General features: G+C 40.5%; 1 protein-coding gene across 5 annotated transcripts in view; it reads left to right on the top strand.

Moving 5' to 3' along the window:
* Window positions 1-27,767, top strand: part of FARP1 (FERM, ARH/RhoGEF and pleckstrin domain protein 1) — a 171,640-nt gene that overhangs the window by 107,952 nt on the left and 35,921 nt on the right. For 3 of the 5 annotated variants that reach the window (XM_075526580.1, XM_075526590.1, XM_075526618.1), the window contains exons 5-12: window positions 1,018-1,115; window positions 5,690-5,804; window positions 6,983-7,130; window positions 9,828-9,923; window positions 10,453-10,616; window positions 12,306-12,374; window positions 13,113-13,188; window positions 15,389-15,629. In XM_075526580.1, the coding sequence (XP_075382695.1) occupies window positions 1,018-1,115; window positions 5,690-5,804; window positions 6,983-7,130; window positions 9,828-9,923; window positions 10,453-10,616; window positions 12,306-12,374; window positions 13,113-13,188; window positions 15,389-15,629 (1,007 nt within the window). The remainder of the gene's footprint in view (window positions 1-1,017; window positions 1,116-5,689; window positions 5,805-6,982; window positions 7,131-9,827; window positions 9,924-10,452; window positions 10,617-12,305; window positions 12,375-13,112; window positions 13,189-15,388; window positions 15,630-27,767) is intronic. The other 2 variants (XM_075526609.1, XM_075526600.1) reach the window with 1 other exon arrangement.

Below are 27,767 nucleotides of genomic sequence, written 5' to 3'. Positions count from 1 at the left end.
TCAAAAGGACATTACTTAGATCTGCTGTATGATTTCATGTGCTGTGTATGTTTCCATACTCCTCAAATCAGCTTGCACTTTTCATTTAATTTACCTACATCTCCTCATTCAGAAACTCACTGTTCAAATGAGAGCTTTTCACTGAATCTATTAAAATCTAGTCTTATTAAAAACTATTGAGATCCTAGTATGAGTTCTCCAGAGGAGCTGCAGTCTTTGGAAGGCTTGTTAAGGTGTCTAACCAGTTCAGGTTTCATACCAGCTGTAGGAGAAATGCTTCCTGCTAGGTCATTTTTTTCTAGGGAAGAATTTGATGCTGAGTAGAACTAAGCAATTTCAATTCCCATTGAATCTAGGAGAAATTTAACTGTTGAAATAATGTCGTGGACCTGTGATGTCTCTGCACTTAAACTGTCTATGTAGAGTTGCCCTACGTGTCTGAGATGGTTTGGAAGCAACTATGTTAAAAATGGCTGGTGCACAGGTGGTGCAGGTAATGGGGCCACAAAAGCATCAGAGCTAGCTAGAGTTGTTCGATCGAGATCTTGCTCCTCATTTCCAGGTGAGTGCCAAAGTGAAAGTTTAGAGTTCTCCTTGTATTCTGCAAGACCTAACTGATAACACTAAACCACTGGTTTATCTGGCATTTCTTCGTAGTTACAAGCAGCTCCGTTATCTAGTGCCGCTTGCTGTGTGGTTGCTGAGCACTTAATAGCTGTCACATTTGCTTCCACTGTCATATCGCTTCCAGATCTCATTGCTCTGGTTCAAAGAGAGGGAGGGAGAGAGAAAAAGAAGGATATCTCAGTTCTGCAAAGCAGCCACCACGTAAGACTCTAATGGCTGTAATACAGTATCTGTTACGTTTTATTTAGCCTCAACGTAGGAAATTCAGATCACCTCTGTAGATTCCAAAAAGCGAAAGGAACATGTAGCCAAAACCGGAGTTGGCGTTGAAATACTTTCCCCTCTTTCCCTCATGTTTTGTGTAACTCTTTGTTCACTTTTGTTTTGCAGGTACCTATTTGCATTGCAAGTGAAGCAGGACCTGGCACAGGGAAGGCTAACGTGTAATGATACCAGCACTGCCCTCTTAATCTCGCACATAGTACAGTGTAAGTTCCCTTTTTTCTTCTTTCCAGGAGGATGAACAGGATGATTGGTTGGACGTGCTTTCCTGCGTTACCTGTTAGTAGCTGCTGTAGGGACAGGTTTAAGCCATATGGACAATTTATTGTATTTCTGTATAATGGCATTCAAATACAGGTAATTTACTTTTTCAAATAAAGCAGAGCTTCTGGACACTGGATTTGCATTTTTAAAGCGCTGCATTTGATAGTCTGCCTAGGATCATTTAAAAAGCAAACTTTGCAGGCAGCGGCAAACAGGTTGAATTCTTCTCCTGAATTCCTGTTTTGTTATACTTTGTATCACATCAGCAGAGCATTCAAATTCCTGGAGATCTCTATGCTGTCTAGAGAATGTAGTAAATAAACATGCTTAGAATGCCAGACTAAATCACAGTCCTAAGAGGAAACTGATAGGGAAGAAAAAACCAACAGGTTTTAAGCATTTTTTTTTAACTGCAAAAACCACTTAGTAGCATGTATGATGGTCATAATAGACCATTGTTTTGAAGAGTCATTGTACAATTCAGTACTGCATATTTCCACTGAAATGCTGTTGTATGGAAATTTCAGTCAACAAAGACATTCGGAAGCTCTTTCGTGATGAATGGATAAATCTCATGATCCTTTGTCATTGTCTGTTTGAGCGTTAGGGCAGTTTCTCATCAATTGCTGTTGGAAAGGCAGGTATTACATGGTTTTCTACTTGCCATGGTCACCATTGCCCGGTGTGACTGAGCAGCAATAAGAAGCTGTACAACAGCCTCTGTGAAATTCTGTATTCCTCAAACCATTTAAAAACTGAGTGTTTTTGCAGCACAGATGTAAAAGAAAAAAACAATCCTTGGCTAGCGAGCTTTTTGTGTCTTTTAGTTTTTCCCGTTACGGTGTCCAGTACACAAACTGTAGTTTTTTCCTCAGTTAAGCTAGTTCTGACTTCCTTTCATCTCAGGAAAAAAAGTCTTGATCGTTTGGGGGAAATTCAGTATCATTTGTTACACTGCATTCTAGGAGGGAAAGTTTTCCTACTAAATGTCTGTGCACCAAAGAAAGATGTTGGGGAGAGGATACCCTAATGCATGTGTGTCTCTTCGTCTGAGGTATTGCTTCATGATCATCCTCTCTTGAGCTCTTATACTTTAAATGCATTAATTTCCTTATGATTTCTACTTAGATCCTATTTCATGTCTTACTCATCTCTTATTGATTACTCTATTAAGTTCTTCACTGAACCATCTGCAGGTCTGGTGTCTGAACTGCTCAGAATGCAACTGCTAGCTTGTTTTCCTAAAGCAACAGCATAAGAGGATAAAATACAGGATGTCCTTTCACCTTTACAAGCTGTCCCTTTCCCTTCTCCCCACAGTCAAACACAAATTTAATTCAGTGTTTTTTCAAAGTTCCTCCATTATACATTTGGCCATTCCCCCTGACACACCTATGCAGGCTGGCAAGAAGCATTCATTTCAAAATGTGCAAAAATGGCAAATCACCACCATTGCTCTTATGCTGCTGAGATGCATTATACTGTTGGATTAAATAATTTTCCTCAGTTGCTGGAAATGGTCATGATACATTTGAAATCTTTCTAGTTCTTTGTCCCCTTCACCTGTGAGCTGGAGGTGCAGAGTGATTCTGAATAGGATTTTAGGAATCAAGTAGTACTCTCCTTACAGGGAGAGTAAGGTAAGATACTTCTGTACTGAAAAATGGAGTTTTTCCATCATGTCAGAAGGAAAAAGGTGAGAGATTCGTCATGCAGAAGTGAGACAGTATTCACAGAATCTGCCATTTCGGGCAGAGGGATGTTGTGCCTCATGGTGCACCTGCAGTGCTGCTTCCCCTCGCCATCTCCTGACTGCAAGCTGGACCTTTTTTTTGCTGTTTATGATTTTTCCCCCTCCCTTTTTTGTGTAACAGCATTTGCTAGAAACCTCTGCTAGAAGTTTGTGACTGTCTCATTTATTTATCCATCTTGTGTCTCATGAACATTTTTCTGTGAAAATTTTCTCTGATAAGAGTCTATAGCTGTATCTTACCCACATGGCTATCTTTTGTATTTACTTTCTCTCTAGCTTATTATTCAGTAGCAAAAAAAATATTACGTATTTGTCTGCAACAAAAATAAAACTATACAGCTGATAAGAGTAATGATATCAAACTGGAAAGATTGAGAATGCAGGAGGTTAGAGATTGTATGTCTTATCGAAGCTGTGCCTATGACTGGTTTCTGTGAGGCATATCTGATTCCAGGAGGTCCTTCTATTATGTATACAAGCTTATGTGAATGTTATAGACTGTTATTTATATGAAATCATAATATGACAGCAAATAGGTTTCTGTTAAATTAGCATGTATATTACAGAATGAAATGTATATTTGAAACATTCTATTTAAAAATACCTTAAAAGCATTGTAGAAAGTGTTAGAAGTGAGAGGACACTTTGATACTGCAAATGATGCAGTAAAGTGAGCGCGTGAAGTAAGAAGATGGACTGATTAAAGGAAAAGAGCTGAAATACAAAGCATTAGACATATCAGAAGTGCTAATGCAGACAGAATACAGCGTGGTGTAGTGCACTTGCAAGATAAGAGAAAAGGGAGCACCAGTGGAAATCAATATTTGGCTAAAAGACATGAGAAGATTTTAAAATGAGTTATATGTGAGGCTGACTATTCAAAATATAACTCCCTCTCTTTCTAGAGGGAGTGCTACTAGAAAGGCCTTTAAGGTGGAAAAGGAGAGCTAAGGAGAGAAGGAAAAGCTGTTGAGTATGAGGTCAGAGAGAACAAATTCAGAAGTAACTTGAAAGCCAGGAGGACAATTTTGATAATGGATTTGCAGTTGGCAAACGCAGAGAACATTATAAAAATCATGTAGAGGTAAAATAAGTGTCTTCAGTACTCTTGGCTCTGAAAAAAGCCCTACAGAATGTGGTTTAAGTCCATCCATGTACAAGGATGTACAATGAACTGCATTTTAAAGAATCAAGGCCTGTGTTATTTGAGGTGTTGCAAACCTAGGTGGGCTTATGGCTTCATTAAAGAAGAGAAACTTGCCTTTCATTTGAGTTAGGGTTAAAAATGGACCCTAAAGATTTGTGACACTGTGGCGAGTACAACTGGAGTGAGGGAGCTGTTTCTGAGATGGGCACAAAAGGGACATTTTACAAAAGAGAATTCTCAAAGATTCTGTAGTATTTCTAGTGTCTCAGGGAATGATTCAGAGCAGATGGGATGAGGGAGGGGGTGGAAATCAGTCTCAGTTATCAACTCTTTTCTACCTCTGACCTTCGAAGTATAAAAAGTCATCGTGTGGCTGCAGGCAATCTGGGTTGAAAGGTTACTGCTCTGTCATTCATAGATGCTTTGGTCCTCATCTTCCCTGCCTACGCAAGGTTATTGCTCCCCTTCTGCATTTTCAGGTACCTCTGATCCCAGGCAGGCTTTTGTCAGAAGTCCCCCACAGTGTTTTAAACATCATCTGAAACCTTTCTTTTTTCTAAACCAGCTTATTTTGGACAGAACTGGATTAAGGGATCATTTACATGGGTGGAACTGAGGTGAGGATGAGGCAAGGATCTGAGCTTGGGTCTTTGACATCCTAGGTCAACTGTGCACCAACATGTCTGACTGCAACCTGGATTTAATTTGAGGGCGCTGCATTTTAATTTCACTGACATTATTAAGGTAGCAGCCTTTGTTGTAGCGTTGTTGGTATTATTCCAGCAGGTTTGCAGGCAGAGGCTGCTACGCTGTTCAGTGAAAAAGCTAATAGCAAGATTTTCAGAGGCATTCCAAGAATAGCAGGCAACAAGATAGTAATCTGGCACCCACACATAGATTGCCTGCCCCTTCCCCCCCAAAAAAAAGGAAATCTCACTGAATGGGCTGCAAAATGGAAGGTGGGTGTGACATACTGTTGCACACACAGTATTGAATAACTGCAACAGATGGGAGCAACTTTGAGGAGGAGGGAGACAGAATGTGTCTCAAACTGCTGCAAAATTAGAGTAAGACAAATGTTTCCTAATCCCATGGGGTGGAATACATACCTGCATTCAAACAAGTAAACAAAACCATCTCTTTTCAGATTTTTCCCCAAAGGTAACAGTGTGGAGCATGGGCCTGGGGAGGAAGCTTGTGCTTGGCTGCTCCAGGGAAAGGCACCTGAGCACCACTATGCGTGTGAGAGGGATGAATGAGTTCTGCTGAATTAGTGCTGTCCCCCTGTCACCTCCCCCTCCTTATCCCGCTCACAAGTCAAGGGAGCACTGTGATGGCTTCATTTGTTCAGTTGACATCCAACAGCTACTTACTTTGTGGTAGATGGGAGGAATCCTTGCGCTTCTTCTCACATATCAGATACTAACACAGAGGAGAAGGGAGGAATGTGTGGAAGATAACATAGTGGAAATCTGAATCATAAAACCATGATACAGCTTGCAAGAAACTATGTTTGCTTGTCTGCCCTCTTCCCAGCTGTCTGCACCTTTTGGATTGCCTGAATAATTCAGATTTAATACAGTGTTTTAACAGACTTTTCTTAAAATTCTCCATAGCTGAGATTGGGGATTTTGATGAAACCATAGATCGTGAACACTTAGCGAAGAACAAGTATATACCTCAGCAAGAAGCACTAGAAGACAAAATCATGGAATTTCACCGTAGTCACATGTAAGACTTTTTTTGTTCTTGTTATTGGCCTTCTTTTCCTTTAGGGTAGTTCTAACTGTAAATATATGCTAAATCATAAGTAGAAAAGAGATTTGGACCTCTGAGTTTCTCGAAGGTTACTTCTCAAAAAGTGTTCAATGAATTTCCTGAAGGTTACTCCTGCCTTTCTCCCATCATCATAACAAGATGTTTAAAGAGCAATTGATTTTGATATTCATTCAAGCACGCCATTATTTTACAGTCTATTTAATACAAAATGCTTCACTGCTGATTTTGTGCATGCAGGTATGATTGCAAATGATGACTGATCAGTCAGGCACTTCTGACAGCAGTCTTTTTGATTTCAAGGACATTGAATGTTGCTTTTTCGCCTTTCCATGCTGTATTTAGAGATGGGTTCAGAAGGAGTTTAATGGGTGCAGAAGGAGTTTAATGATAGTTTTAGGAAAAGCACGAAGTACTTGCAGAATTTGGGATTTGGGGGAATAGAATTCAAGATGATGATGCAAATTGGTATCCCAAGACGTGGAGAAAAGACATAGTAAGATGATGGTTAAAAGAATTACAAATAAGGCATAGAAAGGTATTTTTTTTGCTGTCGAGAACACTTCAAGGCTTGAACAATTTCATTCTGAGCTACATTGAATTAGATATGAGTGGTAGGGAGTTCTATAGCAGTTAATAATCAAAACTTTCGCATAATGTCATCATTATTAATTTAGTGTTTATGGGTTCCCAACATTTATGTTAATGTTTTCATGTCTTCTGTTTTACTTCATTTTGGTATTGCATTCACTTTCACAATGAACAACATCCTTATACTTACACGCTTCTGTTTGTGGTTGTTTTGGTTTTGTTTGGGGGGGAGGGAGGGGTGGTTTTTTAGTGAATTCTGTTATTGGTTCAAAATCTAGCTGTATCAGGTGTCTCAGAATTGGAGCGATCAAAATTTCTAATAGACCGTAAAATCTGTGGATTCTTTGGTATTGGTTCAGACCAAGATAAAGTTGTTGTTCTAGCTGATATAAATCTGGGGACATAGAAAAACCATACGGATATTACACCTCTGACAGGTTTCAGTCTCTTTGATGAAATGTCTCTTTGTTCTCTGGAGGACCTGTTGATCTTTATTAAAAGGTGTGAAGCGTTTATGTGTCTTCTCTGTTTTCTTTCTCAAGGGGACAGACACCAGCAGAGTCTGACTTCCAGCTTTTGGAGATTGCCCGTCGGCTGGAGATGTATGGAATACGCCTGCATCCAGCCAAGGACAGGGAAGGGACAAAAATCAACCTGGCTGTTGCCAACACAGGGATTCTGGTGTTTCAGGTTAGAGCTGCTCAGGACATGACTTTGTACTTTATAAAGCGGAGAGATTCCTTACAGCAATAAGAATTCAGGACCTCAACCATGTCTAAAACAATTTGGTTGGGAAAATTCAGGAACTTCCAGATTTTTTCTAACAATGAACTTAGACCTTTTATAGCTGCATTAGGTCCTTCACTTCTGGGTACTCTTACCTTGTTTGCATGCACACGGTAGAACTCCATCTGCAGCCACAATGTGCTGTTCAAGATGCAAACTGATCCACAGCTCACAATTTGCAAATTGGTCATGCTGACACCTCCTACATATAGGAGCAGGTAGGTCTTGCAGGCATGGTGCATAATAAATGTGTGTGAAGCACGGGCAAATAAAACAACAGACAACTGGAGTACATGGAGAAGGATGTAGGAAGTGAATGTAAGCTCTCTGTAGTGTTACCTTGTCAACGTAAGCTCTCTGTAGCGTTACTTTGTCAGAGTTTTTACAATTTTCTTGGCCAGCCTTGGTCCATGAATCTTACTTCTTTCCCTAAAAGATCCAAAGTGTTTTCGTTACATTTCTTTCCTCTTCTCTCCTACCCCAGTCAGCCTAGTAAATGTTCGTGAAGCATCATTAGTAAATTTATCAAATTCTTGTTCTGCAGTTCCCCTTAGGTAAATAACAAATTGGGCTTTTACAGTTGTGAAGGTACAGATAGTCAGCTGGTGTAAACTGCTTTCACTTCAGATGAACTACTAGCATCCAAAATGCTACTTACCTCACTGTGTGTTAAAAACAGTAAGTAAACTGTTCTTTAAAATGTCCATTTTTACAATTGTCAGAAAAGACTATACATTTTAACTGTTTGACTTCAGTTAAAATACTAGTGTTTCCAACCTCATAATGTGCTTTGAGTCCTTCTATAAAGAAAAACAACAATGAACAAACCCAGAAATATGTCTGACCCAAATGCTCTGAGATCTAAATTAAAAAAAAAAAAAAAGAAGAAATCTAAAAAACCCCGTTCAACTAAATGGGTTGCTAGTAAAACCCCAAAACAGAAGCATGGCTTGAAGCATGAGAACACCAGGATGTTGTTAGAAATGCACATAAATCAAATAATTGTATGTTCAGGCCCTTCCCCTGCTCCCCCACAGTATTTTCATCACCTAAATTAATGAATTGCAAAGCCTTATAAATTAAGACTGTCTTACAGCTGAAAGTATGTGTCCACACGCTACAGCATGGACCTCACCGAGTCCCAGCAGACAGCTGGGATCCTTCCATAAGGGTGTAGCTAATGGTTGAAGGCCCAAGGCCTGATTTGTAAAGCTCTAAAACTCAGTCATCTCTTCTTGTCCTAATGTGTTTGGGACTTTCAAAACAGGGTTTTTTTGAGTTTTCAGAAAAACTTGGAAATTTTGCTGGATCAAGCTCCAAGACTGAATGCTGAAAAGGAAGTCAGGCTCTGACCTGCTGGAGTCTGCCCAGCAGTTGGCATCTGGCAGTAGCCTTAGGGCTTCCTTCAAGCACTTCATAGGGCAAGAACCTTAGGTTCATCTTTTTGTTTTGGATATAACTGTGAGAAATTGAAATAAGAAGACCTCATTAGAATGACCTCAAGGAAAATAGCGGTTCACTCACAAATGGCATAAGCAGTACTCAGACAGACTTATTTTAAAGCCTGCCATTTATTTAGAAATCAGTGTCAGTGCTGCTGAATATTCTAAGGGAGATTAATTATGTGATTCTTAGACAGCAAGTTGACTTAGCAGAGATCATCACACCGTCATTACTCCTACATCCGTCTGGTGACGGTGCCCAAATCAGCGTGGGTTTCTGCATTTAGCAATCCTGTAGTAGCTCTCTGAAACTTCTGTGCTGTAGGCATGTTTGTATTGAAGTCTTTACTGAACAAACTACTGTAATGAATATTTTAAAATAATACTTCCAATACCTTCTAATATAGATTAAGAACGAGACTTCTGGGGAGTAGGGGCTAATGATGCAGTGGCTGGGAATTGTATTTTGAAGATAATTTCTCTCAGGCTTCCTGTTTGCTTCTGGTTTTTGGTTGGTTTTTTTGGGGAAAAGCATTTTGTGACTCTTCAGTAACAAGTAATTTGTTTAGGTTCCTTTTACTTCTCTTGCTCCCTATGAAAGGTCAAAATACTCACAGCACTTTCAATACAAAACTTTCAGTTGCAGTTTTTTTTCCCCCAGTTAAGTGATACTTAAAAGGGTGTTTATTTTGCCCTGTAGACAGACAAAGAGGGAAGAAATCTATGCCATCCAAGTGAGGTGACCATGTTAGGTGTCTGGATTCCCTGCATTCTCTGTAGCTGGTAGAAAGAGAAGGAGGCACCTCTGGGGAGGTGACTTAGTCCACTGAAAATCAGAGTCTGCATAGTGGAACAAGATAACGTCATCTGGGCAAAAGCTGGGCCACCCTGTTTTGTGCAGTGATAGTGGGTCAGATACTTTCACATCAACTCAGTATACCTAGCCCTATAAATATGCAAGAGCTCAATCATAAGTACCTGCCTTCCGTCACAGCACCAGATGCTTATGGTTTGCATTATCAGAGGACGAATGATAAGAAATACCATAATTTCAAGTGAAGTGAGTAGATGATTAATTTATGACAAGCTTTCTTTAGTGGTTTAGATTTCTCTGTTCACATCTGGAATGCTTAAACTCTGCTGACTTTGCTCTCTGTAGGGTCACACCAAGATCAATGCCTTCAACTGGGCAAAGGTTCGAAAGCTGAGCTTCAAGAGGAAACGTTTTCTTATCAAACTACGGCCTGATGTGAATGTAAGTCCTTGTCAGGAATTGACAAAGTTGACAAAAGTTAATTTGGTAAATTTCTACTCACAGATCAAACATATGTTTTTATCACCTCAAGAAGATTTTTTTTTTTTTTTTTTTTAATTAATTGCTTATGTTCACTGTTGGTACTGCACACATCAACCTGCCATCTCAGGTGAGCAGTCTCAGCAAAGGAGATGTAAACTGAATGTCACAGAGTCGTCTTCTGGCTGTGACTCTGGTACTATATCATCATTTCTTAAGTTACAGCACGTAAACTACCTCTTCTCGTTAATGTTAAGACCACTGCTTTGTCTCTGTCATATTTGTCAATGACAGGAAGTTTGAGCAATAGCTCTGATACTGCCAGGCAGATCAGTGATGTCTCAAAGTGGGAAGGATAGGGCTTGTTAAGCCTGAGACCCAATGAGTTGGGAAGAAGCTTTTTTCTGTACATAGCACCTGCTTTGTCAATGCCTCTCTGTAATGTGTGTTGCTTGATCGCTTACATTGCAAATGCTATCTCAATTTTTAGAGTTCGTTCCAGGACACCCTGGAATTCCTTATGGCCAGTCGAGATTTTTGCAAGTCTTTCTGGAAGATCTGTGTGGAGCATCATGCCTTTTTCAGGCTTTTTGAGGAACCTAAACCAAAGCCTAAGCCTGTTCTTTTTTCTAGAGGTTCATCATTTAGGTTCAGGTAAGACCTGCATTCTTCTTTCCACCTTTGTTGCATCCCCATTTCAAAACCACATCTGTAATGATCTAGGATTAAACCTATTATTTTCATCTCCTCTTTTTTACATTGTAGTTTGCTCCTTTGTATTTTCCATTGCATCTTCCATTGCATCTTCTCAGCCAGAATAGTGCAAAGAACACTGTAGGGAAAAAGCCTGCATTCATTTTGTAGTAGCTGTTGCTACAAAGTAGCTTTGTGGAGGTAAGATATAAAGTATATAGGTTCCAGCTGGTTTCACATAAGAAAATCCACCTGTGACCTAAGCAACACTAGCTAGCAACTTTTGGGCACTCTTTAGGTCCTCTGCTTCTAGGATGGGATCTTTCCTATGTATCAGAGTAGAGATTTGTATTTTTGTTGCAGGTCTCTATGGTAAACCTATCTCTATGCAGTTAAAAGTAATGGCTTGTCTTTATGCCGAGACCTTTATGCTTCCCAAGGGTTTATGTGAGATGACCACCTATGCTAAGACCAAGTCTACCTGCGATATTTGTAGAGCTGTAGAAAGGTTTTTAATAGTTGGATTATTGGTTTTTTTTCTTACACTGGCAGAAGCCTCGTTGTAGATATCACACTGTGTATGCTGGGGGGGGGGGAGGGAATCCTTTTTATTCATACAGTTTATTTTGTTTGCGAAGCTGATATAAGCTGAACAGCCAGAAACCCTCTTTGCTGAGATAAACTGTACACTCTAGTTGCCTTGCACAAGAACATAGTGGATATGGCCATTCTCTCTTCCCACTTTGTTTCCTGCCTGCAAAGTAAATTAATTAAGATGGAAGGACCGGTGTTAGGGTAAACAAGCTATAATTGTTAAGTTTCTGCCTGAGTAAATAGAAGACTGTAGGTGCATTCAGCTTACCTCCTGGTTTGGAGAGCAGGTTTTGGCTACATCCTCCACTCACTGCTGCATACATTCAATAACTTTTTTCCAGGTCTTGTGGTAATTCAGTTTAAAGCCTGTAATAAATGGGAAGGACTTGGATCTCTATTGAACATTCTTGAGGTGTGGGTTTCCTTTACTGCTCTCAGTTCCCTTTGGAGTTTATATCTTTGCACAATAGAAAGTGCTGGGCTTTCTCACTACTTTTTCATGCCCTGTAGTAGAAGGGGAGAGAGTGATTTCCAGCCTAAATCTCTGCAGAAAATGTATGTATGTTTAGTTGATATGTTTCATATTAGCAATTGAGTTAAGAAATGCATTTCAGTGGTTTTCATCTTGGTTCCAGGGTTTACTGATACCAGGTAAGGCTGGTATTTGGCTCTCAAAAGGATTCAGGAATGTTCTTTGTTCATGAGAGGAAAACAACCCTTGCTTAACTTTCTGTTGTGGTGGCTTCCCACTAATGTAGTACCCTATGAAGGGCACACAACTGAATTTAAGCAGTTCTGAAATGGCATCAAAAAGTAGCTCCGTAGCAAAAAAAAAAAGAGGTAAGTAACAGGCAAAATGATAAAAATCTGTGTGTATCTGACCAGGTCCACTTATGATCTTACATGAGTTTCTGCTGAGAGTGACAAATACTTTTCTGGTTGCTGTGGCTTCATATGCAGACCACATAGATGTTTATGATGACCAGGTGGTATATTGTATTAAATGTGGCAAATTCAGTATCTCAGATTGATATTTTAACTGCGGTTTTCTTCCAGTGGTCGGACTCAGAAGCAAGTTCTTGACTACGTTAAAGAAGGAGGGCACAAAAAAGTGCAGTTTGAAAGGTGAGAGGAAATAAATGAACTATCCCAATATGTTTTAATCAAAGAAAAGTTGTGATTTCCAGTTAGTTATATTCAAAGATCTTGGCACCAGTCCAAGTGAAAAATTCCTTCTTTACTGGTTTGACAGTTTATCACTTGTATAATATCCCCTTGGTCCTGAATGTTTTGGCAGAAGTTGACATAACCTATAGTTTACTTAAAATCAATAGTCTTCAGTCTTTTTTTCATCAGTGAGTGTCCTACCATCACAGGTAACTTCCTCCCATATTGATTTGTACCCTTTTCCGTGGGATGTGGTTAATGTATGTGAACAGACCTATTCACCTTAGAACAAAACTGAAAGTAACAGGAATAGGTATAGCCAACCTCAAGGGAGAGTTCTCCAGGGAAGACTTCCAACTTGCTAGAGCCAGTTCTGTCTGAACTCATCTTGCTCATGGTGGGCTGAAAGTAACAGTCAAGATGCCACAAAGACCATGACAACAGTTCATTGCTTATGACTCATGTTCTGGTGACAGACCATTTTTGCTTCAGTGCCTCTCCCTTTTCTTACAATGGTATGTTTGCAACACATAGCGCATTTAAATTTTACTGAAAGGAAGAATGTTAATCTTTTTTTGAGCAAACTTTTATGAAAGCTGCTATTCAAAGGTTTTGTTTTAAAGGAGGCATGTCTCGATTCCTATTTGTAGAAAAAACTGAAATGGCTTCTTACTGTGATTTTCCTTTTATCTCCAGGAAACACAGCAAGATTCATTCCATCAGGAGTCTGACTGCACAGCCTTCAGAACAGCATACAGAGGTGCCAAAACAAGTCAGTGATGTTGATGAAACCCTGGATCATGCCTTTAAACATTTGTTACTTTACCCTCCACTGATTGCTGTTTTGAAACTCTAGGAGCATAGTTTTCTGCTCACTTTCCATTTAACTAGGAGGCCTGGGTATCGTAAGTTTTAGGTTCTGCAAGTAGAACAGGTTCATTTCCACTGTGAAGCAGAGTTGCTTCCAGACAACCAGACAAATACAAATAGTGAACTTGTCTGAGCTGTACTAATGACCATCCGAAAAATTGCAATCCACAGTGTTACTGCTGGGGTCCTAGGTTGCAGCCGGTTATTGCATCTGGGAAAAAGGTTTGATTCTTTTCCTTCACTAGAGGGTCTTGGTTGCCCATGACAAGATGTTTTGTTGTATTAACCAGGGAGGAGAAGAATCATTTCCTCAGAAAAATTACAGCTCTGGACTTCTAAGCTATTATTTCTGGTAGATACTGAATGTATTTGTCTTATGTTAATAGCTGTTATGCATTAGGAGTTTGCAAATCCAATAGCCCAATAGTGCAAGGTTGCAGCAGCTACATGTTCCCAGGTCCAGCTAGCAGTAAGTCTGAGCATGTATTCACAGCAGGCACCCACATAAAAGCACATATACACGCAGCCAGCCACACAGGTAAACACAAACAGAAGACAGCACTCCCACAAGCACAAACAGTACCAGTGGCCTCACCTTGTTCCACTCTTTGGCTGATCAGGATGAAGGTTCATTAGTGGAACATACGTATACATACATATGATATGGATCCCTCCTGCAACTGGTCTTAAGACACTCAGCCTATCCAGTAGCAGGCCCCTGGATCCTCAGGTCTCCCAGTGACTGGTACCTGGACATACAAGCCCCCAAGGCTCACAGCCCCACTGCAATTGTCAGTACTCAGATATACGTAAACACACACACATGCACACACTATGGGTTGCTCCAGTAATTCATCTTAGACACGCAGTCTACCCACTAACTGGCGGCTGGGTACCCTGGCTCCCAGTTACCTCACACACAGACACATGCACATCAAAGGTGTCTCTCCAATAGCTGGTCCAGACTTATTACATTACCAGTAATTGACCCCCAGGCCCTGTGGTCCTTCCAGTGTCTGGCCTGACTTACGGCTGCTCCAGTGCTTGGCTCCCAACTCTCTTATCCTACTGACCAACTAGGCCAGTTTAATGTTTGCTAGCAATTGCACATTGAGCTACCCACCCAATCAATATGCATATGCTCTGGTCTCTCCAGTTGCTGGCATCCCAGACACACCCAGACCATGGGCTGATGGCTCTACTGGGACAGCCCCCAGAGGAGCCAGGTCAGGAAGCTCCATTTCCCTGACTAGGTTATTGGGGTTGCTTCGCCTGCAACCCCAATAACCTGGTTTCTCTCTGCTCATATGTGTTTGTGGAGGCGAACCTTTAATCACCTAACCTTACATTAGGTAGAGCTTAAATGGCAGGAGCAAGCTACTAGGTTGATATATTTAAGAATGTTACATGCACCTTCACCTTCTTTGCATTGCTTCCTTTTGATATGCACAGGCTCTCTCATTCCTGCAAATCTAAGAACTTCAGAGAATTCTGCTATAAATGCAGCCCATTTCAAATATCTTTTAGCATTTTAATATTGCTAAGACAAGCTCAGGTAGATGAAGCATGGCTACTGGGCAGATGTGACATATTTCTGTGTGCAGAAAAGCCAGCCCAGGAATTAAGGGCAGGTATGCTCCAGGGATTGAATGTGGGGTGTTGAAAAGCCCACACATGGCTTTTTTAGTGTACGTAAGTAGGCTGTGCAAAATTTGTCTTATGCGTTTATCCAGTTTTTCAGAGTAGTGCAAACAGGTTGATGTTCTTTGTGTTGATGGATGCCTTAGGGCATTGAAACACCTCAAATACCCTTTTTTACATATCACCACATTCTGTCTGCCTTCTCTTCCCTTGCTTAGTTTATGTATTTTTCTGTTCTTAAGATCAGAGACCTCTTTTTTTTCTTCTAATTCATTGTGAAGCTTGGGTTACCTCTTCTGCTTTCAAGAGACTCCTATGTTGCTGCAAGATGCAGTGCAAAATTCTGGTGCGTAATTACACATAGCCTTTTCCCTCTGGTTCCCTTCCCTCCCAAACCTCTCCCCTCCCACCCCTCCCTCCCCCTTTGTCTCCCCCTTGCCTTCCCTCCTTTATCTTTCCAGAGCTCTAGCTTTGCCTATGGAGACGACAATGATGCTGCAGCAGTGCAGAGCTGCCGGCAAGGGAAGGAATTGAAGGCTTCAACAGAAGACACTGGACAGCACAAGAGCCCTTCCTTGAAGAAGAGCCCAAAGGAAGGCAGAAGGGTGGATGGAGCAGTGGTGTCAACAGTGGAGGAAGAAGAGGAGACTGCTAAGGACAGGATGCAGCAGAACAGACCTCAGTCACAGCAACCAAGCACAGGTCCAGCTTCCAGGGCTGCTCATGGCAGCAGCACCTCCATTCCTTTCATTGACTGCAGTGATGTAGATAGCGAGTATGATCTCCTCAGAGGACAAATAACCCGGTCATATTCCCAAACAAATGACAATTATGAGGGTGATTTGACCAGTGGTGCCTATATTCACTATAGAGATGAAAATCGCAATAGGACTAGATACAGGGATTCCTCAGCCTCTCTAAAGTCTTCCCAGTATCTCTCTGAAGAGTACCTTGATGATAACCCAGCTAATCTCTCCTTCTACGCTGGGGGAAGCCCCAGGATGCCAAGGCACAGCTCACTGGTTGATGAAATGTTTAGAGAGCCAGGGAGCCGTAGTCCACTGGCCACTCCATTGCCTCCCAGTAGCAAAGGGTCAAGCCCTAACATGAGCCTGAGTAGAACTGGCTCTCAGGGGTATGTCTCAGAAAATGGGCATGACTGCAAGGTGAGGACTGGGGAGGAGGATAGCCATGCTGGTAGCTGCCATGGGTATGGCAGATATTCTCCAGGTTCTCAGTGGCCTCGTGCACAGAAAATCCCAAATCTCTGCAATAAATCAGTTACAGATCCATTTATCCTGAGCCAGATATCCTCAACCCCTGGGCAGGAGTATAGATCAGAGAGATATTATAAAGGAGACGGGGTGGCTAAGATGTCATCTCCAGAAGGCAAAATGATGGCCAATGGTATGCCAGCTGGGGCACCATCAAAGCAGAGCCCCGTCATGCAGTCGCTGCATGCCAGTGGCATGATGGATCACACGGCTGCAATCCAGATGATGGAGGGCTCCACCAGCAGTGGGACAGAATCTAGTGATTCTGACTCAGAAATCATTAACCCCTTCACCCACCCCCTGGTGTTTGGAAATCCCATTGTGCTGAGTTCCTCTCCCATGCCTAGAAATAAGTACTCCTTTGGAAGCCTTCAGCTTGATGAGGAGGTAGAGGAGGATGTGTCTGTTGGCCTCAGTGATGAAGATGGTGTGCAGGTCTTCAGCTGCTAGGGACTGGGGCATATGACACCAGTGGTACTGTGATTGCTCATTAGAGTGATTGCATCTTCTGGGGCTCGTGAAGAGTGGCTGGTAATAATTTCAGTGCATGGGCTATTTCAAGTGTTATCATTGTACTGACCAGCCAGAGGGAAGGGATGCTAGAAATACAATAATAAGGGTAAGTCTCAGTGAAGCTTAACAGTAATGCATCTCCTCTGAAAGGCAGGAGGAGAGGAAAATGATTACTGATTTAGGTACCTTTGTAAGACTTTATACACTCACCTATTCTTTGTATGAAGTCGTATTTTAGGTATATATTGTAGCTTCTTTGACACTTGGCTAGTTATTTTGACAAAACAAACAAAAATGAAATTAAGTAGGTACGTTGTGCTCTTTTGTATGTCTATTACAATTTTTTTTCTCTCCCATATAAGGAGAGCAACTTATGAGTGCCTCAACAAAGTTAGGGGAAAAAAATTAAACTTACGGCCAAATGCAGGCAGCTTGATATTCAAGACCAAGACTTGTTGAAATATTGATATATGCTGGAAAAATCTTTTCATAGCAAAAATGTGTTTGGTCTACTCATCTTCATAACTCATTTTATAATCTTAACTGATGAACTGAGGATACAATTTAGGCATGTGTACAGGAACAATGACAGTATTGGCTTTTTCTTCAGTGGGTTCAACAGGCTGATTTGGTGATGGAGATTTTGAAACTCCAAACTCTTCCTTCGGCAAGAAAGATAACAAGATGAAAGATATAATTCAAGTGAAAAAAACTTAGATTGAAACAGCTCTAATGAAGAGTGGTATGCATATTACTTGCAAGGCAATCCTTTCTGCCCTTTATCAGTGTGGTATAAAGATTAATTGCAAGAGATTTTTTTTCCCCTTATTCTTTCAGTGGAATTATTCACAGAGACATCAAAGTTCTGTTGTGGGTGATTTTTGGTGGGGGGTTTGGAGATGGTGGCTGTTTGATTTTATTTTTTGCTTTGATCATGAAAAATCTTTATCTGTACAGGATCCAATTAGTCTGTTGTGGGCTATTTTTTTTAAGAGTGCCACCTCATAAATTTTTCATCCCCTGACACAGAGAATGATGGGACTAACTGTGGTCCAGGCTGATTGTCTTCTGTACTGTACATAGAGTAGCAAGATTTTGGCACATGTGCAGAAGGACAGAGAGACTAATTTTTTATAAACTTCCTTTTCACAGGCTAAAAGTGTTGAAAATTAAGGCTGTATACTAATAAAATCTGATTCTAGTTTCTCCGAGTTAATGAAAAAATCTAGGTGAAAGGTCTCTTGTATGGAAAGTGTCCTGCAGTTATTAGAGCTGGGAGACAAGATGTGCTTTTTAACACTGGCCTTAATTTTAACTTTTATGTATTTTTCTTGTGGGGAACAGGAACTAAATTTGAGAATTTTAAGTGATGAACAACAGCATTGACTGAACTGCAGGTCACTTGCAGTGATCTGCATCGTGCAGCAATGATGAATCCACCCACATAAGTACTGATGAACAAGTTACAGGACTTTGTAAACCTAGACAATATAACATTTTCAAGATCATTTTTAAAAAAATAATAAAATAAGAAATCTTTTTAATTTTTCTAATGCCTTGGTCTATGCACGTTTTAACAGAGTTTAATCTGAGTGAAGGATATTTAAAAAGATACCTACAGTAGCTAGGCATGTCTTGTTATATGCTTTACTTTTTTGCAGTAAAATATATCTTTGTGTATATATAAGTTTTAACGTGCTCATTCCCTTTAGTGTGTTGGTTTTCTTAAAGATTAGATCTCATTTTTGAACAGGAATGATTTAAAGCATCTCTTTAGACAGTGATATTTAGGTGACAGGGAATGCTCTCATTTGTTCCTGTAGTTTAAAGCATGAATCTAGAAACAGCGAGATTGATAATTAGGGAAAAGCTTGCTTGTATATTATTCTAAAAGAAGGTGGTTTGTGTTTTGGATTTAGAATAGCTGTAAAATAATTGCCTTGAACTTCTCAATATTTAAGATGAAATATAGATAGTTGAAGCCTGCGTTAGCAGATAGCGTGAGCATGGGGAGTGGGTGCATGAGTCTCCTTTTGATTTTTTTGCTGCCTGTGCAGCAAAAGTACCAGCAGTTATATTATACGGTAAAGTAATAGCAATCTGAACAGATGAATTAATTGCTTTGTTAGCCAGTAAAATTAGTGTTCAAGTAATGGACTTTCAACAAAAGGATTTGCAGTCGTTTCTTCTACTTAAGAAAAGTGGATAGATTTCATATTGTTTGAATTTAAGTAAATATAAAATTTTGTAATGGTGTTTACTATTTTATATCCTTTCAAATACTGTTTTCAGGCCTGATTTCTTCTCTCATATGCCTACAAAGATAATGGATTTATAATTTTACAAGAACAGACGTCCTGGTAGCTGGAGTTAGCTTAGTTGCTAAAAAGTATCTCAACAGCTTTTTTTTTTTTTCTCCTTTTGAATATTATTCTCAAAAATGAAATATGAGGATTTCTCTCTGACTATTTTCTATCATCTGGCATTTTTTCAACTTTAAATGTTTAAGTGGTTGTAATTTTAACACGTGGAATTCTTCCAGGTTGAAGAAATAAAGTTTGTAAATTACATAGGAAATAATTTCATTTAGGATGAATCATTCTTGCAGCATTCATATGCCACTGAAGTTCAGTTTAATATCAGTAGACAAGCATTTAATTAAAAACACTCTGTGGGCCAAATTCCTCCACCAGACATGTGGTTCATATCTATCTGGGCGTTTGCTAACAATGGCAAGTGAGAGAGCAGTTTTAAATTGACGCTTTCACATAGGATCAGGTCCCTCAGAATTCATCTGGGAGTTTGTTTCTGTGGGACAAATACAGAAGGGCCTTGGAGGAAAGAACAGAAACCTTTGGGCAAGACTGCAGATGAGATGAGATGGGGGAATTCTTGTTGTTCTAGTTCACAAAGCACACAGTGGGAGAGGAGCCTGTCAGTTCAAGTTAGTCATTGCAAGCATTGATTAATCTGCATACCCCGGTCAACAGCAGTTGTCCAAGCATATCTGTGTCTCAAGTCTAACAGAGGTAGCTATAGACCAAGTAAAAGATTTGATTCTCCCACCAATTCCAGCAGATTTTGGAGTGTGGCTGATGGTACTGCAGATTCACCATTCTACATTGTTTTTATTCACCAGAATTAACTTTTAAATCCCATACTCCTGAAGTGCCCACGTATCCTTAGGCAGTTGCTACGAATGAGGGAGCTGAATCCCAGCAAGATCGAGTAGCTACGTCTACTCCAAATGAGTAGTCCTGAGCCACCCATCTTCTGTCCTTCCAGAGGACGTGGAGGAAGCCCCTTGTTGGGCTGTCCAGACGGCTATCTCTGTGCTGAACCAACTTTGTCCATGTAGTTGGATGAATATGGAGTCTAGTTGCAAAAGCAGTTTAGGGATTTGTCCCAAAATAATGCGCAGATGTGGTCAGCAGCTTGGTCTATGGATAAAAGGCACTCTGATTCTTTCTTTGCTATTCCAAGTACTTGACCATGTCCAATCATCTGCTACAGTGAATGAAAAAAATCCAATCAGACAATTTTAAGTTTTCTCCAGCTCACCAGCAGCTCAAACATACTATGTCCTGTTGGGATCTTCTGGAGGGTGGGGTTTTTTTTTTTCCATATCAGCCTTTTCTAGAATCCAGTTTTCCTCAGTTTTCTGCGATATAAAATTTGGGACTAAATTTGGCTAGATAAAGGAAACATGGATAGTGGCAAGTTGATGCAGGAGCCAGGACCTATGTAGCATATTGCAGGTATGGAGTTTTGAATAATTGATATCTGAATGGCCTGGACTGCACTGTTTTCAGTTTAAGTCCATATCCCCTAGCAAACATATTCCTTGCACATGACCAAGAGGGATGTTCTCTGAAGATGATTTGCGCCTAGTGCTGCCATTGTCTCAAATTACCCATAGCTCGTAGGCCTGCCTAACGTGTACCATCCCAGTAACCATTGTAGTGTACGCTAAATACAAATTATATCAAAGAAAAACTGGAAGAGAAATTTCTGTAGCTGAAAAATGTCAATGTGTAACTGAAAGTTTTTAGGTTTGCTGTATTTGTATGTACGTTATGTGAGCTATGTGGAGCTGAGATCAGTTACAGATGAGCATAGTGAAAAAGTTGCACGTTAATAATTTGAAAAATTGTATCAGTGTACCAGTTTGCGTCAAGGTTAAAGGGTATATAAATTAAACAGACTTTTCTTGACAGAGCAGCATTGGCAATGCTGAACATAATCATTAGAACCCAGCAAAGCATGAAAAAACAATGATTTGTGAATTAGTTCACTAAATGGGGCTTGTGTTATTAGACCAGACTGCTTCAGGACCTGGTTTTTCCCCCTGGAATATTTGTAGGGCTGGTTTCTGTTTGCACAGATGTTTGTGGAGCAGCTTTTATTAGTTGAAGCAGCAGTATTCATTCTGAAGCAGTAGCATTCATGCCGGAAGTTCCTCTCTGGTGTCTCTATCTGTACATGCAATTACGTGGTGGTGACTGGAGAAAGTCAAATGGAAAATGGGGTAGACAGATCTAAAACCTGTTTATAGCTCCTCCTTTTCTTCACTAAGAAGCAGAGGTGTTTTAAAGTCTGTCTTCTGTCCCACGATAAATACACACACGCAGAGCCTCCATAGTCAACTAGAAATTTCTTGGGGGGGGCTTCAGGGTTGGGAAGAAAAAGGAAAGAAGACTAGGAAATGTCTTATGCACACTAAAAATGTCTAGCCTTATTTATTTACAGTTCCCTTTGGCATAGCATGCTTTCCACTCTTTTCCTGAGAGTATAAAGCCCCAGTAGTTTCTTAGGGTACTCGGAGAGCAAGAGTTGTGTTGATCAGTTGAACTGATGAAGCGGACCTGATTTTGAATATTGAAAACCAGTGATTAACATCTCATCAGTATGATTTTTATGCAATTAGCATGAATTGTGGCTATTTCTGGAACAGTTCTTCAACAGAAGAAAGGTTGTCTGACCTATAAATTGTGTCAAATACCGTGTTTGTTTAACTAGTCTCGTTTGTCGTAATGAGGCATTAGACTGCTGTCAGAGGTGACTTTAGAATGAAATTTTAATTGCTGCAATTTAACTTCTAATGGTGAAAGCCAAATTAACAATCCAAGTTTTTCCCAACTTCCACACGTGCGTGAAGGATTTGGGTGTCACTTGCCTTGGTGCACAAGGATGTGGACCACTGGAGATCCACCTCATTCAGCAGCATGGTTGTTACTGGCTGGAAAGGACAGCGAGTCTGAAGATGTGAAGGAAAGAGGTTCTGTGTTCCGGCATGTATAAATTGAAGGAAGCCAAAGTCCCTTTTAGTCTTCCAATAACGTTTCTCTCTCTGAACAGTGTAGTTTCTTGAGGCAGCTTCTGTACATTTTAGCGCATCTCTTTCCTTTTTACTTAGGGGATCAATTCTCTTCTCCAAACCAAATAAGAGACCCAAAATATATGAGGGAAGTGGAATCTTCTGGAACAATTTTTAGTATATACACCTTTCTTTTGTTAGCTGCTGTCAGACACAAGCGGTAGGAGAACAGTCCTTTTGTCAGAAACCCAGCTGCTTGTTGGTGTCTCCTACTTGATGATGATGGTTTTGGGGGGCTTCTGATTGTAAGTGGCTGATGCACATCAGGAGGTCCCAAAGATTAGGCTGATGTGTAACTCCTCTCAAATGTGGGTAGCAGCAGACTCTGGTTTCAGTCAAGTTACATTAGGAAAAATTTTTGCCCTTGCTATCAGGTTCTGGAAAGGAAGGAAATTTAAATCATAGGAAATAAAAATTAACAAAATGTTTCCTCTTCTTTTTCAGTAATTTCTATAGTTGCTGAAATATACCTAGACAAGGGCACATACCTTATTTACTTATTTATAAGGGAAATAATTCTTGTGCAACATGTGGATCCTGAACAAAGGTATCTTCTGCGTTCCTCCCTGCAGTTAGGCTGTGTGGTGCCATTGGTACTTTAAAATACAGAACTTCTACTTAAAAATCAAAGGCATCATATGAATAAAAAGCCTAGTTTGGGTGACGTGTAGCAGTTCTTTAGAGTATTTTGTCTTCTGTTCTAATTCTGTGGTCTATAAAGAGCGTGTAGAATAAGTTTGTTCTATGTTTGTTATTAAAAGCAGTGAGCACTTTCTTTTAAATGTTATGAGATCTGGAAAGCCTGTGTGCCTGGCTGAGCTGTGTATTCACAGGCATGTTTTTCACAAGTATGAGTGTAAACAATGGTGGTGTTATTACAGTAAAGGGGGTAAAGACCTTAGGATCATAAATTTGCATGATGTGATGGTAAATACTTAGTTTGCTCTAGAATGATCGGAGTTTTAAGGTGTAATTTTTATTGATGATTTTTTTGTAAAGTTTTGGCCCCTGAGAACCATAAAAATCCACAGTTCCTACTGATAAAAATTAACTCTAAAGCTAGTAATGATACAGCTGTCACTGATTGAACATGGAAGATTGAAGGAAAATGAATGCTTTCTGATTCAAGAGCTTTCAAGCTTGTTAAAATTAGATTAGATGCTTTCTTTAAAATGCTGCAAATCCTGTTTTGAGAAGAAAACAGGTTTTTGCTTTTGATGGTTTACAGCAAGATCAGAGGTACGTCTCTCTGTTTAGTTCAGTGAATGTTAGAGCCCATGCCTGTTGCTTTTCCATGGCACTTAAAAATCTTTGATTAGCTGAATCCTTACTTTTCCCCTTTCCTGCTAAAAAACTCACCTGGACCCACTAACAAAAGTTCATAAGCTTGGCAGTGTTTCACCTATCCAGCCCTTTCCTGATTTCTGTGTGTGCACATGCATAGATTTTTTTAAATAAATCTCAACAGTCAAAATTAATTTTAAAAATTGAAAATGCTGGGGACTTCATTCTCATTTTTGTCATTTGTTTAATACCGTTTAAAGAGAAACATTTTTTGTTTCATTGTATGCACTGTTTTGTCAGCATGTACCTCTCTGGGAGAAAAAGCCTTTTCAATGTTCTGTCTATCCTCAAAGCATGGTGTATCTTCTGTTCCTTGCATTGTTTGGAGCACTGTCTTAATGTCCTTTTACTGCAGAAATACCTATTTGTATTGGGAGTACCTAATTCCTCTTATTACAGTGATCCTGTCTCATAGAGCACTCCTCACCTCAGAATTGGAGAAAACCCCCACCAGGTTGTGAGTCTCAAGTTGAGAAACCACACCATGTTGAGGAGCAGAAACGTGGAGGGGGGGGGGGGGGGGGGGAAGGTCTGTTTTCCAGGGCATTTGGGCTCCATTGAGCACAATCAGATTGCCCTTCATTTCCTAATGAAGGCTGCACCCAATAATGATCACGTCCGTCTGCCGTAGCTCGTAAGCAGGATCACTGCAGTCTCGGGGAGATGTCTTGTTGAAATGGACAGTATCTGTGGCATAAGCTTACATGAGGGCTGAACGTTTTCAATTCCATTGTAGCACTGTCTCATGTTGGTTTAAAGACAAACAAACAAAAGCAAACCCACCCTAACCCTGGGTACAGCAGGGAATCCTTCTATATCTTGCTCTATTTCTGTCTGGAAAGATCAAGGCTAGACAAAGGACTGATGCCCAGTGACCTTGTATTCTTCCCAGGCTGTAATGTTCACTCTTTGTTCTTAAGATGTGAGTATACCCTGATGTAGGCCAACAGCAGTTACTGTCTGATTTCACACTCAGCGCTGTCTAATACTGCAGTATACCAATAAAGCATGGACCTTTACCAACTGGATAGGTTGCTGGCTACTAAACCAACAGCAAGCTTGATGAGACTATAAGCATGTCAAACCATTTAACTGTGTATGCATGGAATTAATTTTTTTTATTATTATTTTTAATTTTACCTGTACTGAAGGCTTTTACTCATTCTAACTGGTATTTTGCTGTAAAACTGTCACTGGTTTGATTGTTCTGTCCATTTGCTGGCTGATGCTTTTTTCTAAATATGAGGAAACTGGTTCATTGAGAAGGTGCACCATTCTCCCAAATCCCTGCCACTCCTGCCATGGGCACGCATTTTGAAGCTGTGACGTCAAAGCGAACCTTTCTCCCTGTCATGTTCCTCTTCAAGCCAGGCAGGGTTATTGGTTGTGTGTGACATCGGATCTCTTCCTGAGTTGTTTTTTATTCCTGTTCCTCCTCAGATTCTTTGGTAGTGTGTTCAGGGATGTTTGTACATAAATTTATGGTTGATGTATAACTATTTTTCAAGATCTTTAATTCTAACAAACTGTATCCAGCACTCCAGCTTGTTTTGTTTAATGAGGAAGAGGAGTGCAGCCTGATGAGCTGGTCCCCCTTGAGCTTTCATGGAAGTCGGTGGGGGTTTGTTCTTGCATTGAGGGAGGGCAGAGCAGAATCTCCATTCCGTATCTGTTGTAGCTCAGCAGCGTGACTGTGCCTGGTTCACAGCTGGGGAGAGAAGGGATGGACACCCTTATTAAACTCTTCTCCAATCTAAGGTACTTCAGTCATCAGTGAAGTGCATATGAAAACTCCTGCCACTTCATCTGGTGCTATCTGTCCCCCATGTCATTTTGTGCTATGTGTCTTTCTCTGACCAAAACTTCTAGGTAGAAGTTAGAGGTATGCAACTACTGTGACTATGGAAGATTAAGCTAGACCTAACTGTGTGGCCACAGCAGTGACAGCTCTGTCAGATACTTTCTTATTAAAGAGCCTTCATAAGTGGTATGCTAAGTAATGCAGAGGACAAAGGGGCAACAGCTTAGGGTTCGTCTACCAGACTGGAGTTTAGAAAACCCTCATCTGCCCTTAAAGCAGAGTAAAAGCTTCCCCTGACTACAGAGCAGTCTGTGGAGCAGGCCTAAGAGAGAATAAGCCCTGCAATGTTCTAGGTATTGAGAAAGGCACTTTTCTGGCTCTTAACACATTTTCATATCTAATAATGAACATATAAACCTTGAGAACAATATAACCCTTAACAGCTGTGTTAGAGTGAGCACTGTAGCTGTACGTGAAGTTTTCCAGCAGAATTTCAGTCACCTTCAGTAATGGTTGATGTTTCCTCTCAGTTTCCATAATTGAATCGTTTTCACTTCTTGGTACTCCACAGAGGAGGAACGTACCCAGGAGCATCTTAACACTGCTCTACTCTTCCTTGCTGTTAAAACACAGTGTATAGGAAATGGGAACTGTTTCTTTTGAAGCAGATGCAGAACACTAAATGGCGTGAGTTTATTACTTAGCAGTTTCAGGAGAAAAGGAGTAGAGGAGGAGTATCTTCAGGGTACGTTGAGTCCCATTTATCTTCCTCACAAAGAGGGGAGCCCTCACATGTTATGTTAAAGCCTCTCACTAGGGATTTTCAGGTCATCTTATGCTGTCTATGTAGTCAACAAAGAAAGAGGCAGCAGGCAGTTCAACTCCCCTATGATTTGAATTGACCTCTGGGAGGGACTTTCATCATCAACTGAAAAGTACTGATTTGAACTGTTTTATCCCTGGTAGTGGGCATGTTTTAAAGCAGTGTAGCTCAGCCAGCCCAAGTCTCCATAGGTGCCAACCTCAGCACCAGTCCCTGTGGGTTAACATCTGTGTGTGACGGGAGCCTAGAGTAAAGCAGGTACCGCTGGTGGGATGGATCACGGCCGGCCAGCCAAGCGCAGAGCCCAGCTTGCTCCTCTCTGGCTGGGCACCTGCAGCTTTGCATCACTCCCGTGCGTTCCCACCACCAAATTGCAACAAGCAACTGTGATGTGTGTTTTGACAGAGTATAGCTATTAATTATTTGTTTTTAACCACTGGCTTCATTTTACTTAGCACATGGAACATGTATGTTGATGGGGAGTGATTTGAGACACATGTAAAGCTAGGATGATATCCCATGGTTTCATGTCCTGTGGCCGTGTAAAAAATGCCATTGTTGTTTCATAGATTTTTTTTTTTTCAAGTTAGCTTTCAATCAAGGTTTACTTTTTCTGTCACCTTCCTTACTGCAGCACCTTTCCTTAATGTCTGGAGAGTAAACTAGCTCAGTGGAACTAAGAACCACTGAGTTTACCACTGAGTTACCAAAATACCAGGTATTTTGGTATTGATGGGCTAATCTAGCATACCATGGTAAAGTGCATTCTCATTATTTGCTGTCATCAACCAGTGTTTGTTTCTCTTCTTAAACACCAAGCTCAGAAAAGAATTGAAGCACATGCTTAATTCCTGCCCACTCCACCAAGGATATAATTTTAGTATGTGGTCAAGCAGTCCTTAGATAAACACCCTTTTGTACTTGTCTCTTGGTTTGTGTGTATATAGTTGGCTCCATTATATTTGAAAGATGGTCCAAGTCTGAATCTAAATAAAAATCACTTGAAGTACAAGCAAAGCCAATTCCATGTTACCAGCCACAAACCTTTTAGGCCTCCGATGTGCTGTGCAGTGCCACTTGATATCTGGCAACTGACATGCTAATAATTGCCTGTCAATCAATGAATCCTTTAGGGTAAAATGTGAGGAATTTCAGTACCTTGTAAATAAGATTGGTCTTCTCCCTTCTGCTTCTGTTTATATTCTGCAGTATGTAGTTGATGACTAGAGCCTGTATGAATATACTCTTCTGTGGCAGGAGGTCAGATGAAACACTGAGAAAAGACCGTTTGGTTAATGCAGGTTATTTGTTCCTCACCTTCATGAAAAAGAGAAAGTCACTTTACAGCATTGCTGTGACCCATCAGCATGACAGATGTCCCGACTGATTGGTGATGGGGGAGAGAAGACATTCTGTTTTCATTTCTTCATGACTTACTGACTTTCTCACAGCAGAACGAGTTTGTTTCCCACCTTTACCAGAATAACATCCAATGTGTTGATCTTTATGGCTGCGTTGGTTGTGATTGGGCCCCAGAATGTGCTAACGTAACAGCATTTTGAGGCCCTTTTGTAATGTAGCCACTTTCCTATACCTAGCTTTAATTTTCACTTGTTCAGCGTATTGGAGGATGGGGTCTAACTGAGCTCTTGCTTTTGGGTGGTGGTGGTTGGATTTGGTCACTGCTCATGTCCGCATTGATACCAAA

The sequence above is a fragment of the Mycteria americana genome, chromosome 1, assembly GCF_035582795.1.
Source record: "Mycteria americana isolate JAX WOST 10 ecotype Jacksonville Zoo and Gardens chromosome 1, USCA_MyAme_1.0, whole genome shotgun sequence".
Lineage (NCBI taxonomy): Eukaryota > Metazoa > Chordata > Aves > Ciconiiformes > Ciconiidae > Mycteria > Mycteria americana.
Note: the sequence above shows the minus strand (reverse complement) of the source record. Positions and strands in the feature narration are given on the sequence as shown.